The 15810-nt window shown below is 43.3% G+C and overlaps 5 protein-coding genes across 5 annotated transcripts; 1 reads left to right on the forward strand and 4 right to left on the reverse strand.

The window, feature by feature from the left end:
• Positions 1-259: 259 nt before the first annotated feature.
• Positions 260-2135, reverse strand: EAF02_001601 (uncharacterized protein; the record flags this gene model as incomplete). Its single annotated transcript, XM_038897649.1, has 5 exons — positions 260-712; positions 764-1880; positions 1933-1981; positions 2040-2057; positions 2126-2135. 5 exons carry the CDS (start codon positions 2133-2135, stop codon positions 260-262), a joined length of 1647 nt encoding a protein of 548 aa, XP_038762624.1.
• A 1605-nt stretch (positions 2136-3740) lies between these two features.
• EAF02_001602 (uncharacterized protein) lies at positions 3741-6201 on the forward strand. The gene is made up of 4 exons (XM_038897650.1): positions 3741-4307; positions 4359-4810; positions 4862-5849; positions 5920-6201. The coding sequence occupies exons 1-4, from the start codon at positions 4094-4096 to the stop codon at positions 6030-6032; spliced, it is 1767 nt and encodes a 588-aa protein (XP_038762625.1). The 5' UTR covers positions 3741-4093; the 3' UTR covers positions 6033-6201.
• A 605-nt stretch (positions 6202-6806) lies between these two features.
• On the reverse strand, positions 6807-7169 carry EAF02_001603 (uncharacterized protein; the record flags this gene model as incomplete). Its single annotated transcript, XM_038897651.1, has 1 exon — positions 6807-7169. The coding sequence occupies one exon, from the start codon at positions 7167-7169 to the stop codon at positions 6807-6809; it is 363 nt and encodes a 120-aa protein (XP_038762626.1).
• Positions 7170-8481: 1312 nt separating this feature from the next.
• Positions 8482-10149, reverse strand: EAF02_001604 (uncharacterized protein; the record flags this gene model as incomplete). Its single annotated transcript, XM_038897652.1, has 1 exon — positions 8482-10149. One exon carries the CDS (start codon positions 10147-10149, stop codon positions 8482-8484), a length of 1668 nt encoding a protein of 555 aa, XP_038762627.1.
• An 895-nt stretch (positions 10150-11044) lies between these two features.
• Positions 11045-13161, reverse strand: EAF02_001605 (uncharacterized protein; the record flags this gene model as incomplete). The annotated part of the gene is made up of 4 exons (XM_038897653.1): positions 11045-12025; positions 12075-12849; positions 12903-13046; positions 13103-13161. The coding sequence occupies 4 exons, from the start codon at positions 13159-13161 to the stop codon at positions 11045-11047; spliced, it is 1959 nt and encodes a 652-aa protein (XP_038762628.1).
• Positions 13162-15810: the final 2649 nt, after the last annotated feature.

The following is a 15810-nucleotide window of genomic DNA, read 5'->3' on the forward strand; positions in this document are numbered from 1 at the left end:
TACGTTTTCAAACTTCAATTCTTACAAGCTGCCCGTGTAGTAAATTCATAGGTAACCATGGCCACCTAAGCTATTCACTTCGCAACTATCCCTAATGATAGGTGAGCCACAAAAACACTTGCAATATCAGGGTCATTCAACTAGCAACGGCGATAGCCTCAAAATTCCTGGCATTAATAGGTGTATCAAATTGAAGCGCTTCAATGAATCTATTGAATCATGGAACCCTAGTCTATTTTACTATGGCAATTTTTCCATTCTAAAATTCATTCTCATCGTTTCCAGCAATGATGACGTTATTGATCTTCAATACCATACGACAAAGTTGAGTGGCCAACATCAATTGTTGCTTTTTACCGATCAATGGATCGATAACGAAAGCATCTCTCATGTCATTGCTACCAGTTTGCATACAATCAACACCTAATCTTGTGTTCTTCTCGGTGACTTGTCTACTCTTGACAGAGGCAAGGGTTTCGATGGAAGAGAGACCGGAGTTTTCTGCCAAAGCCATTGGGATAGCATCAAGAGCATCGGCAAAGGCGCGCATAGCGTATTGTTCAAGGCCAGGTGACTTAACAGCGGCGTCCTCAACGGCTAATGAGCATGCGATTTCTGCAGCACCACCACCATAAACAACTCTGTTGTCTCTAACGAGGTTACGAACAACACATAGAGCATCGTGGAGGGAGCGTTTCGCCTCATCAATGATCTGTTTAACCAATTAGTAACGATACAAATATCGAATTCTTGTACAACATACCATCTTGTTACTTCCTCTAACAAAGACTGTAACGGCACGAGTGTTTGCACACTCTTCGATGACCAACATCTTCTCCCTGGTAGTACCAAAGCTCATCTCTCTGACTAGTCCAGCTCTTCCGAGTTTCTCAGCTGATAAATCTTCAAATCTTGGTACGATTCTACCGTTCGTTGCAATGGCGATTAATTCTATCTCTGGTCCTCCAACCCATCGCACGGCTGGTAATTGACTTTGTAATAAAAGATGGTTTGCCTCATCATCAAATCCCCACTGACAAATAACAAGATTGGCACCAGTATCCTTGATTTGTTGAACCATCTCGGTAAACTTGTCCTTTTCATATGTTTGTAGTTTCTTAAATTCTTCAACGGAGGTAATGTCGAGCTTATGCTTGGTTTTTGGCTTGGGTGGTTCGAATGCACATGTGAGAATAGCAATCTTGGCGTCTCGAACTTCATCAGGCATTTGAGGGTGTGAGAAGTCTTTGTCGACAATAACACCTTGAACTAGTAAAGAATCCTCGAGAGATCCACCGACCTTACCATCAACCTTGATCAAGTCAAAGTCAACATCCTTACGCTCCAAATCAGCAACAGATAAGATAGCATCAACGGCAATGTTGGCAAATTGGTCGTGGGCCTTGGAGACGATTTTACTTCCCAAACTTGTCCTTGCAACCTTAACTAAATTCTCTTTTTGTGTTTTTGTGAATTCGATAGTATCGGCAATTCTATCCAGCTCCGCAACAGCAATATCACAAGCTTGGTCGTAACCATCAGCTATGCGAATGGGGTGGATTCCCTTGTCGATAAGTTCGGCAGCTTGTTCTAACAAGGCACCGGCCAAAACTACCACACCAGTTGTGCCGTCACCGATTTCGTCATCCTGAGATTTTGAGAGTTCGACTAAAAGCTTTGCAACGTGGTTCTGAATCTCCATCTGTCCCAAGATGGTAGCACCGTCGTTTGTGACTGTAATATCACCATCTGGAGAAATAAGGATCTTATCGAGGCCTCGGGGACCAAGGGAGGTCTTGACAATGTTGGCTACTGTCCTCGCTGCGAGAATATGTGATTTGACTGCCTCGTTTCCATGTTGTCTCTTTTTCTTTCCTTGACTATAACCTCATCAGTACTTGAACTTTCGGCAGGAAAGACTTAAATCCCTACTCTCTAACAACGATGAAAGGTCTTCCTTGTTCATCCTTGATCACAGAAGCTATAAATTTCTTGTAAGCTTCCAGGGCGATTTGGTGGTGTGTACAGATACAACTTACCCTGTGACATATCAATATCTACATAGCGGGGTGGTTAGCAGAAGCTCTTTAAGACATATGCTCGGTGACAGCAGGTAAAAACTTACTCATCGCCATGTTTGAAGATGTGCGAGGTTTCCTATATCAAAAGAGTGCTGAAACAAACTGCAGAGGTATCGAACAAACCAAACAAAAAGCAGAATATTTGGACAAACTTCTTCCCTGACCAGCGCGTTCAAATCGACAGTCGCGTTTATTGAAAGCCCTTCGTCTGCCAAAAATTATTTAGACAGCCTCAGGTTACAGATCATCAGCCACGATTATTAAGTGACCCCGCATCAGCCACAGTATCTTGAAATTTATTCATAGCCTCGCGATAAACTTTTTGCTTTTTGATATATCCATCCATGGATATCATCAATATGACATTAATATATAGTATTCTGACACCCAATCTCACATCTGATATGTATCATGAATTCGCAACCTTTTCCATGAACCTAAAGAACGAACCTAAAGAATGAACCCCTTTCTTTTCCATTTCATTTTCGACAAGACATTCTTCATTCGAAGAGATACTACCTATATACCTATACACATTGGCGACACATGTTTTACAGTACAGACGCATTTCATCGTGCTTGTGCTAATTTACTTCCAAGCAAGAGCTTGCTGCGGAGTCTCAGGGACTCTCGAAGGCCATCAACATCCCTCCACAACTTGGTCTACCGCTTTTAATCTCGGAAAATATATCAAATACTCGCAAGGAAACCTTAATTTGTTGCTCCTCTCGATCTCCTTATTGGGTAATAGCAGCGAAAGTAGAAATTCTTTGAATTTCGAAATGCTCTCAAGAAACTATGGACATTGTTGTGAAAAGAATATCAATAAAACTTCAAACTTTTGATACTGCTATTATTACTCTCGGTGAGAATTTTATGGATCAGCCTTCGGACTTTTCACATTCGTACAGCTACCGATATTCATACGAGAAAGCCCACAGTCAACTCCAATACTTGAGTCTTGAGCAGATCATCGAAGCGGGGAAAACAGATTAGGTATTGCTCTCTTTAGAAGAAACAAAAGATGCCGTCTGATCATTTGACCCAAGAGGGCTGTCAATAATGTCATGGTTCGTACATATTCAATGCTGCACAGGGTATAAACAGGTCTAGGCGTCGGAAGTATATACACGAAACATGGCTGTCGAATGACAACTACTCCTTTTTGTTGGGATGGAAGCTTTACAACGGACGCCACCAATTATGTACCTATGTCAACTTGTCAAGCTAATTTTCAATGCGGTTTGATTGATCTCATATCGAATCAATCCTCCTTTTCCTCACACAGACAAGTTGCACAACATATCTTCTATACTGACAAACTTTGGCAAAGGAGGAGATTTATATAAAAGCAGCAACACTCTAACAATCAAGAAGCCCTAGGAACTTGTGTCGTACCTGCATTCAGGGGAACACTAAGAACTAAAATCTACTGTAATCGCCTCGCTACCGAAAGAGGTAAGCAAGCCATGGCATTTAACCGCTTTTTGGCGGGTCAAAGTTTCGGATATATTCAAAGATTAGTACCACATTTCCCCTCGGATATATGAAATCGTCGGTAGGAACATTCTTTCAATCCCACATTCAAACAACTAGTGTTGTTTAATCTAAATACTACCTTAATTGGCTACAGCAAAGTGATTTTGACTTCATCAACATGGATTTCCATGATCCTCATCATGCTCATCTCTTTGATCTTACCCAGGTGCATCGTCCCTTTAATTCCCCACACCAAGTTATCGATTGATTCCTTACACAGGAATAGCATAACATGGACATGGCATATACTCGAGCGAGTGAAAAGTACATGGTAGACCTATTCGGTACATATAGGCAAGTATAGTTCCAGATCTTTCAATGCTTCTTGAAGCTTTCTATCTTTGACTTCTCTTTTCTGTTCTAAACGCGGATTTGTCTGACTTTCACTCTTTTGGAGGTTCACTTCTATTTTTGAACTTTTACCATTCTCCATTCCTTCAATTTCCTATCATTCCTTTTCAAACTATTTGCAAAATGCAAATCAGCACATTATCAGCCCTCGCGGCAATTGTCCTCCCAGCTTTAGTATCAGCACAATTGACTGGTTCAGTTGGCCCCTTGACTTCAAGAGAATCTAAAGCCACAAAAATTTGTAGTGTTTTGGATTATGGTGGAAAGGCAAGCAAGACTTCAGATATTGGCCCGGCGCTCACTTCTGCATTCGCTGCTTGCAAGACTGGTGGAACAGGTACACAGTTCAAGATCCATTTCCATTTACTGAAAGCTCATTTTTAAACAGTTTATGTCCCACCTGGAGATTATGGTATGAGTACTTGGATTACACTCAGCGGAGGTTCGGCATGGGCACTTAAGCTTGATGGTATCATTTATCGTGTTGGTAGCGATGATGGAAATATGATCATGATCAAACACACTAGCGATTTCGAGATGTACAGTAGTACCTCTGCAGGTGCTATTCAAGGTTATGGTTATGAATTTCACAAAGACTCGACTTATGGACCACGTCTCCTCCGATTTTTCGATGCTAAAAACTTCTCCATTCACGACATTGCTTTAGTCGATGCCCCTGCATTCCATTTCTCCATTGATACTTGCGAGAGCGGAGAGGTTTACAACATGATCATTCGTGGTGGTGATGAGGGTGGTCTTGATGGTATTGATGTTTGGGGAACAAACATCTGGATTCATGATGTTGAAGTGACTAACAAGGATGAGTGTATTACTGTCAAGGTGAGTTTTTTTTCCAATGAAGCTTTTTTAAAATACCTAATCACGTTATAGAATCCTTCCAATCACCTTCTCATTGAAGATATCTACTGTAACAGTTCAGGAGGCTGTGGTATGGGATCTCTCGGAGCAGACACTGCCATCTCCAACATCATCTACAACAATATTTACACTTATGGATCTAACCAAATGTACATGATCAAATCAAACGGTGGTAGCGGAACCGTTTCTGACTGTCAATTCAACAACTTCATTGGTCGCTCGAACGCCTACAGTTTAAACATTAACGCAGCCTGGCCTCAAGCAAGCAAAGCTGCCGGTGATGGAGTCATCTACGAGAACCTCTCCTTCAACAACTGGAAGGGAACGTGTGAGAGCACCACTGCACGTGGACCAATCAACCTCCTCTGCTCATCCACCGTTCCATGCACCAATATCACCATCACTGACTTCGCCATCGGAGCTGATTCCGGTAGCACCGGAAAATACGTCTGCCAAAATGCTTACGGTTCAGGAGGATGTCTTAAAGCCGATACCGATTCCCCATCCGCTTACACTACAACTCAATCTTGGTCCGCTATGCCAACCGGCTACGAAGCCTCTACCATGGCCCAAGATTTAGCTACTCCTTTCGCCGTGAGCGTAAGCATTCCTATCCCAACCGTCCCAACCTCTTTCTTCCCAGGTAGAACCCCTGTCTCCGCTCTCATGGCCAATGGTGGTGGGTCTTCAGTTACAGCCTCCGCATCCCACGGAGCAATCACCACCTCTTCAAAACTCGCAGTAGCCACCTCAACCGCCGTCGCTCCCTCCTCAAAGGTCGCTGCTACATCCAGCAAGGCCTCTTCCACAGCAATCGTTGCTACCAGCAAAGCTTCTTCCTCAGCTGCTGCCGTTTCCACCAGCAAAACCAGTCTTGTCACCCAAAAATCCAGCTCTACTCTTGCTACTTCCGCTAAACCAGCTACTACAACCGCTGCTTCATCATCTGGCTCAGTCCCTTTGTATGGTAACTGCGCCGGAGGAAAGTCTTGCTCTGCTGGTACGTGTGTAAAGCAGAATGACTATTATTCTCAGTGCCTTTCTGCATAGACTGACTAACAGTGCGATAGATGGTGGGTTAGGTGGTGAAGTTTCTTCAACCGAGATTGCTAGCTCGGTTGCTCCTGTTGCAACTGATGCAACGGATGCAGGTGGAGAGGAAGATGGTGAGTGCGAAATTTAGATGTCTAGACGTCATCCTCAAATTGGAGATGTACGAGAAGAAAGCAAATATATAAGAAGGGGATAGATTCATTGTATTATAGTTAGAACAGTATCTTGATTGTAAATATTGGAATGAAGAAAACGCTTCCTACTGCCCTATTGAGTGAGGTGGAGGTTGATTGAATTTTATTTGTTGTATTTCTTTTGTGTATAGTTCTATTTCAGGTCGATCATCAATGATGACGTTTGATGTGAGTACAATATTCATTTTTGTGCTGTTCTTGATCTTGGTTTCCTTTGTCGAAGGTTTAAGTAAATCCTCTTTCAACATCCCTTTTCACTCCCCTGCGTCCGCTATTTCGGCTATATTTTCTGTCTCAGCTTTCAATCATTTTTCATGTAACTACTACTTCCCGTATCCTCTCAAGTTCTCAATTTCTGAATCTCTATTCCGTAGACTTACTCCCATATTTCAGGTGAAGAATCTCTCTTTCTCTCCAAGTCTCCATAGGCAGGAATGGATACAAAAAGTAGTACTTCCGGTGGCATAACTATTTTCTCTCTTCGGTAGCTAGCTCGGGTCTCAAGATTCGAAGGAGTGTAACATTCAAACACTTCATATTGAAAACTTCTCTGCATGTAGCAAAGAAAGAGCATTTTATTGTTGAATAGTGATTAACAAAGCTCCTAGCTCCCCACGTATCTTCCTTCCCAAACAATAGCATCAAAGACGATTCGCACTCTCCTATTCTCACCTCCCCATATCCCCTACCAAATCTCGAGAGGTTCTTTCTCATTCACTCTCTCCCCTTGCCTCTCTATTTGCCTCTCTATTTGCCTCTCTATTTGCCTCTCTATTTGCCTCTCTATTTGCCTCTCTATTTGCCTCTCTATTTGCCTCTCTATTTGCCTCTAGTCCTTGTTTGTCTGTGTCTTCCTCTTCCTTCCCCACATCTTTCCTTTCCACCATCCGATAAACCACCGCTTCACAACCCGCAAACACCGTATACAAAATCAGAACATATAACACAGCCCGCAGCACTGAAACATCCCATTTATTCATAATAGCAGGTATCAGGAAACCCGACGTACCCGTCAACAAACCGGTGCGGAACGCTCGTCGAGTCGGGAGGGAGAAATGTGAGAGTATAGACATTGTGTTGAACTGTGTTGTATTGTGAGATATTTGTGTGTGGATTACTGAAGAGGGAATATGAGGATGTAGATAGAGAATAGGAAAAGAAAAACAAAAGGAAAAAGAACGAAGATGTAATCATCCAGGATGAAGGGAGCCCCTTTGCTCTTAAAATCTCAGCCCTGCTGTGGCGTATGCCTTGCATATGTATGTACGTCAGCTTACCTACTTACCAGTGGTTCCATCCATCCCATGCAGAACTTCCAAACCGCATCTTCCGATGTGAACAGTCGATTTCAGAAAAATCGACATTACACACATGTATGTACATGGATACCAGCAGAAACTTCAAATGAAAAAATACTCCTCATTATTCCCCTCAACACCAACAGAATGCACAATCAAAATTTCAAAAATCGCAAATGTACCTCTCCGCACCCGACACACATACACTCCTCCTCCCACCCCCCGCAAAACCATAACTCCATTCCCGTCCCGCGTTTTCGCGACAAAGAGAAGTAGTAATGACAGTGTGAAAGACGCATCATACTCAAAACTCGGAGATAACGGGAATTCATGTTGTCCCTCGCCTCCACCTGTACCTAGTTTGTGTGTGGCCGCGTGTGATCATGATGTACAGATCCTCGGGGTTCAAAGAGGGCGTGTGCGAAGGAATTAATTTGGTGAGAGAGATCGTGGTGACGACTGATGGTGAGGTGTGGATGAAGAAGAAAGAGGAGAGGGGTGGTATTATAATAGTTAGGGAGAGAGAAGGGGAGGTCGTTACTTTGATGCTGGCGAATTCAGATTCGGAGAAGAGATGACTCAAGTTATTAGATGAGATTTTGTGAAAAAGCATGATGCTATATAAGTTCCACTAATTTATACCAGCTATTCACTCACACCATTACATCTTTCCAAGCCCTATAGTGGCGAGAATTATATCATTAATGGATATCTAGGGATATCATGTAACTTAGCCCATAATCCACAAACCGCAACTCAGAAAATGCCCAATACGCAAAGAACATTCCATGCAAAGCTCCCGATTATTCAATACATAACTAAAACAATGCCGTGTAGTGCACCTCAACAAATAAACCAGACCAAATGAAATAATACTAATCCCAAACCACAGACGCCTATGTATACCTTCGAAAGGTCATATGCACAATTTATCATTCCCTTCCTCAATAACCAACCCAATGCCGATTTGCTAATACCATGAGTACATACGCTAGATGCTTATATCAAAACTCTCAACTTCATACATTACTTCGTATACCCATCACATCTAAACCCCCACACGAGTCCAGATTTCCACATGAGTAGTTTATACCACAACTCCCCTATCGCTCCATCCATCCTTTCCCTTCCAAGCCCAAACCCAAAATACAATTCCAACACCCACACTCCCTGCCATTCCCCAGAAAGTCCCCGCGTAACAGCTTTGTCCCCAGCAAAGTACTCCATCACCAAGGAATTCCTTCCATAATCCCTCGGCAACTTTCTGGTAAACTTGACTATAGATCACACCCCAGAGCGTAGCACCTAGTGCTGGAACCATTGCTACGATTCCCCAGTTGGTTCCGAAGTTTTCAACACCCCAGATAACCGTCACGATTAAAGGAGTCAGGGAGAATAAAGCGCCGTAACCGGATCCGATGAGAGTAGAAACAATCCAGAAGCGGTCAGCGTGGTTTTGGCAAATTCCTGCAGCCAGTAGGATATCACCCAAGAGGATTAGGAGAGCGGACAAGATAAGGAACGTTATACGGGATATTGTGAAGCGAGATCTAGATTGTGGTGGGAGAGAGGCGAAAGAATTTGACAGAGAACCGAAATGATGTGTTATAGGAACCGGAGCCAGTATATCGGTGAGGGTACCAAATAGGATACGAGCGATGGTTGAGGTAAGTGCAACAACTGAAACATGTGTTGCTGCGGAAGTAGGATTGTGGATTGTAGGTGGATTAAGCGTGCCGATTATTGTGCCCAAATTCGTGATGAACGACTCGCCTGGTCCGGAGACGAAGAAGAATCCAATGGCTAACCACCACATTGTATGATCTTTCAGAAATCGTCTGGTTTCCTCGTTTAATAACCAAGTCTTCTTTCTCGCTTCTTCATCCTCCTCATCCACGCCACCTCGCTCTTCTCCATTCAAAGTACCATATCCTCTCCTGGTATACCCTTCCTCCTCCCCAAGTAACCCACTCCTCTCCAATTCCTCAACAGCTTCTTCAATCAACTCATCCTCATCCACAATCTTCAACAATCCACATCCAATAACTCCCACCACAAGAAGTGTAATAGCCAAAAACCAAAAGAACCTTCCCACATCAACATCTCCCCTTTGACCGTCTCTCCCCCTCTCATACAATATCTTCTCCCCCACCTGACTCTGCCACATCCCACTCAACCCAAACGCTGCAATTGGACATGCAAGAGCCAGGCCTCTATATTTCGATTTCCCAAAATTCTTCGCACACGCCGTCACCGCACTAATATACATACAAGTCGTTGCCATCCCAATAATCATGAATGCAATCACCATCCAAATAATTGGCCATCCTCTTTCCGTCACATAACCCTCTATATCTTTCTCTCCACTCTTATATGTAAGTGCCGCCAATCCATATCCGGCTCCAAACATAATTCCCGCCCCGAGAGACAGTGGCGCAGGTCCAACCCGATCGCATAGATATCCAAACACCGGCACTGGCAGATACATTGCCAATTCCGCCGCGATGATAACAATATTGACTTGTAATTGCGTATAATGCAATCGCGATTGAAATAAATGGCCATAAAGCGAATAAGCGGTGATGGAACCTGCGCAGAGACAGGAGAGGATGGCGGAGGCGTAGGAGGTATAGCGGATCATATCTTGTTTACGAGCCTTTTGGTCGCGGAAAGCAGAGGAAGATTCGGATGGTGATCGTAACGATGAGGACGGGGAGGAGGATCGAAGGAGAAGGGTACGATTTGTGGGCTCCATGGTTTCGATGGGTGATGGGCCCCGGCTTGTGTAGATATCTATGTTAGATACGAGGGCATCGAGTGAGTTCTGAATCAAGGTGTACTCTAGAGACTTGGATCCCAAAGGTATTAGGAATTGTATCGAGGGATACCGTAGATTCAAAGTAAAACGAATTCAACAGTTTCGAATCAGAGAAATTCAGCGAAGTATGTTGTGATTGTTGTGATATTATGACTCCCGAGGTCTCTGAGCTTGGAGCTTGGAGCGTGGATGATCTCTCAAACGCGACTTCGGGATCGGCTTACGCCATTGGGCAAAGTAAGCAGTTGAATTCACTCAAGATATTAGAGTTGAAATATATGACCGTCCTAGGTGTCTTGATGTCAATTTAAAAATCCTTTCTCATCTGTAATATCTCCATCTCCATTTTTTGATATTCTCGGATTCCACGCACAAAGCAGATTCATTGCTGCAGATGACGTCTGATTGAATGTGTACCTAGGTGTTCGGTATTACTTCGGTAAGCCGAATTTTGTTCTACAAGTTCGGAATTTGACAAGTTCATTATGTGATAATACTTCTGGTGTTCTCATCTTGTGGCAGCTAATTGAATCATGTGAAATTTGTCAAGTTTGAAAATGTTGAATCTATGTATTCAAGAGGAACTATCGCTCTTTAATCGCGAGAGCGGGGAGAATATTAATACTATAAATGCAGCCTCTTCCTCGCATTTTCTAACCTTCCAGCATTTAACGCTTCTATAACGGTATCTCATCAAAAGGTATCAAGCTGAACGCCCCCAAAATTCCCAATGTACCAAGTCTATTTCAAAACCCTCCTGCGCCAAAAGATGCTTGGATCTCGCATTCCATTCCGATGGTCTATTCCATTAATTTATCCAATCTTCCTTCTTTTAATGTACCCTATCTCTATGCTGTAACAAGTGCAATCTCCTCCTTTCATCTGCTTCCCCCGAATGTGCATGTGATGGTGGATGCAACGGTGTGAATCCCATGCTGGAGAATGGGTTTCTTCTCAAAAATCCCGGTCCATGGTGGTGTCTATGCGTATCCGCGTGCGAATGGGAATTTGAGTTTGAGTGTGAGTGTGAATGAGACTGACCTCCGTCCAATGGGTGCTCATGCGGTGTATTTGAGCCACTACTTGCATGTAATGTCGGACTTGGTGGTGCTGAGATGGCAGATTCGTAATTGGGCAGTGCTTCGGTATAACTCATTCCTCTTACAGGGGTTTTGAGGGCTGTAGTATAGGAAGGAACTTTGGTTAAATCTCCCATTTCATTGTAATCCAAATGTTCAGGAGTATGGTATCCGCTGCTCATCGTGGTACTAGTGGCATCTGGGTGATGATCCTCGTTAAAACTTCCTCGTCTGCTAAGAGGATTACTTCTGGCAGTTGCTGAAGAGGCGGAATGACCATGGTGTGAATCAAAATAGCTTCCTTGGGGATCATCGTTATGGTGAGGAGTATTTCCTCCGGATCCAGATCCTCCATATCGTCTTAAAAAGCTATTCCGGCCAGAATTTAAATTGGTATTTAAACTTTGAAGCCTAGATGACAATGCTGCAGGGGGAACGGCGCCTGCCGGATGATGAGATTCTGGGGAGGCAGATAGATTCTCTGATGAACCTGCTCGAGACTGGGCGTAGAACGGAGTGTTCATTCCAGATTGTGGCATAGGGGTCATTAGTCCAGATTGATCCATGTCGGCGTAAAGTTGATCCAATACGTGCTCTCCATAAAGAGGTGGTGCATGTGCTGATACTGCAGTTGATTGAGTATTGGTTGTTGGTGTCTGGTCCACTAAAGCACCTTCGGCAGTTAATGGCATATTGGGAGAAATGAAGATTGTGACTGGTAACGTTGCGCGGAGCTATATTTGATCAGTATTTTTGCATGGATTAAAGACAAGGGAGTCATACCTCTGAAATATGCCCATCTGGGTTGTGCAATGCAATGTTGAATTTGACCTTGTGGCGAATTTTGATACCATGTACGTCCACATCTTGTATGCATCTGCTCAATCTTTTTGGCAGTGGCATGAATTCGGTCATTTTGAATCCATCTTGCCCACTGTCGTCAAGCATATCTTGATAATGCTCTTCTTCATTCAGTTCAAAGGTCCAAGCATCCACATCTCTGGAGTTTTTCCAATATCTATCCGAAGTCGTAGATGTTCCTGGGAGAACAAATTCTTGTACTTCGATCAAATGACACTTTATCTTGCCGATTTTTAAGCCTTTCAACAAGGAGGTGAATCTCATCTCGATGGTGATTGCAGTACCAAATACTATGGCCTTTTGTGGAATAACCAGTTGATATTCGATTTTATTTGGCCAAACATTCTCGACTGTCATGGCGTGAGCCAATTCCAATGCTGAAGGGTCCAAAGTTCGAACGATTCGCACCGGTTTCCAAGCATGTAAATCGTATGCCAATTTTCCTCTAGCGACTGTTGCCTTCAATTTGTAAACAATGTGGCTGTCATTCAAACCCTCCACACTTTCTGACATGGAGCCTGGAATGACGAGTTCGAATGGCCACTCATAATTTCCTGCTGGTAAAAGTAATCCCTTTGAGGAAGAACCAGGCCCTGCTCCACCCACAAACGGCGCCCATCTATGACAGAAAATCTCAGTAGTTCTATCGACTCGATTATTCGAAATACCGGTAGGTGTCACTCGCTGATCATTCCACCTGCATGTGGTGGTTAGTTTTTCAGCCCTTGCATATGCCTTGAAAAAACTCACCCGACTTTCAATTGTCCAGTCATACGAAGATGTACATCTTCTACCTTCAGAGCAGCTGGCAGGCATAAAACTACTGATCCCTTGAGCAATTGACTCGATGCTTCATTTTCACCTCCTCGAAGTACGATGATTTCCTCGTCAAGACTGCAAAATGTCAGTAAATGATGAGGGAACAAAATCGTAGATATATTATAACATACCGTATCTCGAAAAGTGTCGAAACACCTCTTCCAGTAACGCCTCCAAAGAAATTAGGCATAACGTCCTATTAACTCGACTATTGGTCGTATGCCAAATGAGAAATAATGATTCAGGAGTTGTTTGGCGTCAGTACGAAAGACAGAATCTCCCGACCGTTTCGTGTGCTTATTATGTTGGTGCAAAGTTGTCAAGGAGTGAGCTCCGAATGTTGAGAAATACTTATACTCCACTCGTATCGGCGACTTCCTTTCCAAAGCAGTTACCAAGGAAATGCGTGAAAGTGGTAGTGCGAGTTGCGAATCGCTCTTTCTGTTCTGCAGCCAATATACTGCACAGGTGTATATTAAAGGGCAATAACCATATGAGTATAAAAAAGATTGAAAAAAGAAATCACAAATTATGACCTCTTCTTTTAGTTATCTTTCCTCTAGTCCTTCTTTGTATTTTGTATCTCAAAGATTTCGTCCTTACCCTATTGTTACTAGTATATTTGTCGCAATCCCTCTTTCTCTCTCCTTTCTTCGGTATCGAGGTACTCTTTTGCGTACTCTTCTCTCCATCCAAATCCCAATCCCACTTCAATAATCCAATGACCAGTCAATAATCCAGTGGCTCAGGCGCAATTCACGAAAATCCACACAGTCAAGCTGGGTAGGCGTGGGTACGAAGTAGATCAAAGTGGCGCTTCCGCACGTCACAAATCGGAAGGGGCTACGGTTTCTTGGTATGAAGTGGATATCTTCTAGTGGGGGTCACCTTCTTAGGAGAAAACCTTAGGAGAAACTTTTTTGCTGATGTTCGAGAACTTTTTCTTTACCCTTTTCTTTTCGTTGGTGTATCAAAAAGATTCCAAAGTGCCGATACGGTCGTATCCGTAAAAATTGGAGACTTTCAATCAAACAGACACACAAATATAGATTCGGACTTTCTCTCCTCACAAGTTGGATCTAACGATGATGGTGAATGCTACTTGAACCATATATACTTCTTCGACTTCCGAGGTTCTTACCGTCACAGTCACCGTCACAGTCACAGTCCCAAACTGTTAGATGATTGATCGATGGTGGTTGACTGGCGCATATTCGATTATCAAATGATAATGTGATAAAAACTACCCAACCTAGCTACCCAGCACACTAAGCCCAGGATAATTCCCAAGGCTGAAGGAGTTTTCTTCCGTTCCTCGGATGTGTACCGGGTATATCTAAAAGATCTAACATTTGAAGACTCGACATCGGGTACTGCAGGAAGGTGGATATCAATAGGAGTATCTCCCTAGCATTACGGTAGCAAGTACCCAGTAAGCAGGGCAAAGTCTAAACTCCGGAAGGTAACCCGTCAAAAACAGCTGCAGCATATACTGTATTCATGAAAGTCAGGTCAGATCAACCTCATTCCGAAACGTGCTGAACCTCGATGTAACTTGACGCACCTACTAGCTCTACTTTGACACGTGAAAAGGGGGTGATTCGAGCGAGGTGCGAATACTCGGTAGGTGTGAGCATCTGATAAGAGACAGGAGATCCCCTAGATATGGCATGATCAAACCTCATGAGCGACATCTCAGAAATCGAATGACTTCCACATGATAACAACTTTGACGGCGTAACCAGAAATCATCGGTTGTGAGGGACGGGTAGTTGAAAACAGGGTACCTATACTGTAAACGCTAATGACTACCGATAGCATCAATCTCCTTTTCTATTATTCGATAAGGATAAGTCGTAAAGAGCGGGTTCTGATTCAGGATGATTCCGATGCATACTTCTAATCCGACGCTACTGTACTGTTTCGACCTAATTAGTTCCAACCCTGATCAACAAACTATGAACGTTTTTCTAAATAAAAATCTAAAAATCTAAAAATCTAGAAATCCGAATAAGCTCGATAAGTCCCGGTATTTGACCTTTCTTTGACAGTGGACACGGACGGAAGCGCCTGCATCAAATCTTTCTCACACGTTTCGTTCTTTATCTAGCAAAAGTTAAACAACCGACACTGCATCTGGTATCATCGATACCATTAGAGGGCTCCGCCACCGAGAATAGGCCGCTCATTCTAATCAGTACAGCCCGACGCCGTATATACTCCGCAACTTCGCATAAAGAGATGTCTGCTCGAGTAGGATTTGCGCATTTCCTAGGTCGGTGCCGCTGCCACACCTGAAAATGTAAATGGCCGGTTAGGGCTATATGGATCCTACATATCATACAGAACCCATTATGGATGGATCAACCTCCAAAGTCACACTTCAATGTCACTTCAAAAATGCCTCATGGGAAAAATACCCACAAATATTTGATATGGAACCTTGACCTCGACTTCTCTCAATTCAATTCTTGATTCTTTCAGAAAATCCTGCGATAAGGCACAATTATGCATGGGTCACAATCTGATCTTGTTCCCGCCCCTGGAAAAGTTTACGAACTCGAGACGAATTGGTCTAATTGCGTGACAAAAAAGGGTGAGGCTCAAGGGTAACCACTTTTTCTCATGAGCCACTTTATTGTAATTTGTATCGGGCCTTAAAAAAAACCAGGACTGAAGAATCCATACGAGATTAAGAATCTTGAATGATGATTGGTGCATATTCTTTCGCTCGAACTTTGCTGGTTGGATTGTGGATTCATGGATCCGTACCTGGCATTGATGATATCTGAGATTTCGAGATTTCCCGATGGATAATTATTGAACGAGAGGATCTGAG

Source organism: Botrytis sinoallii (assembly GCF_014898435.1).
Source record: "Botrytis sinoallii strain Bc 23 chromosome Unknown BSIN_002, whole genome shotgun sequence".
NCBI lineage: Eukaryota > Fungi > Ascomycota > Leotiomycetes > Helotiales > Sclerotiniaceae > Botrytis > Botrytis sinoallii.

Bases quoted from the DNA above. Each gene is read 5' to 3' on its own strand.
- EAF02_001602 (XM_038897650.1), top strand. From the start codon at position 4,094: ATGCAAATCAGCACATTATCAGCCCTCGCGGCAATTGTCCTCCCAGCT. The intron at 4,308-4,358 runs GTACACAGTTCA...ATTTTTAAACAG, and splicing joins TTGCAAGACTGGTGGAACAG to TTTATGTCCCACCTGGAGAT. The intron at 4,811-4,861 runs GTGAGTTTTTTT...ATCACGTTATAG, and splicing joins ATGAGTGTATTACTGTCAAG to AATCCTTCCAATCACCTTCT.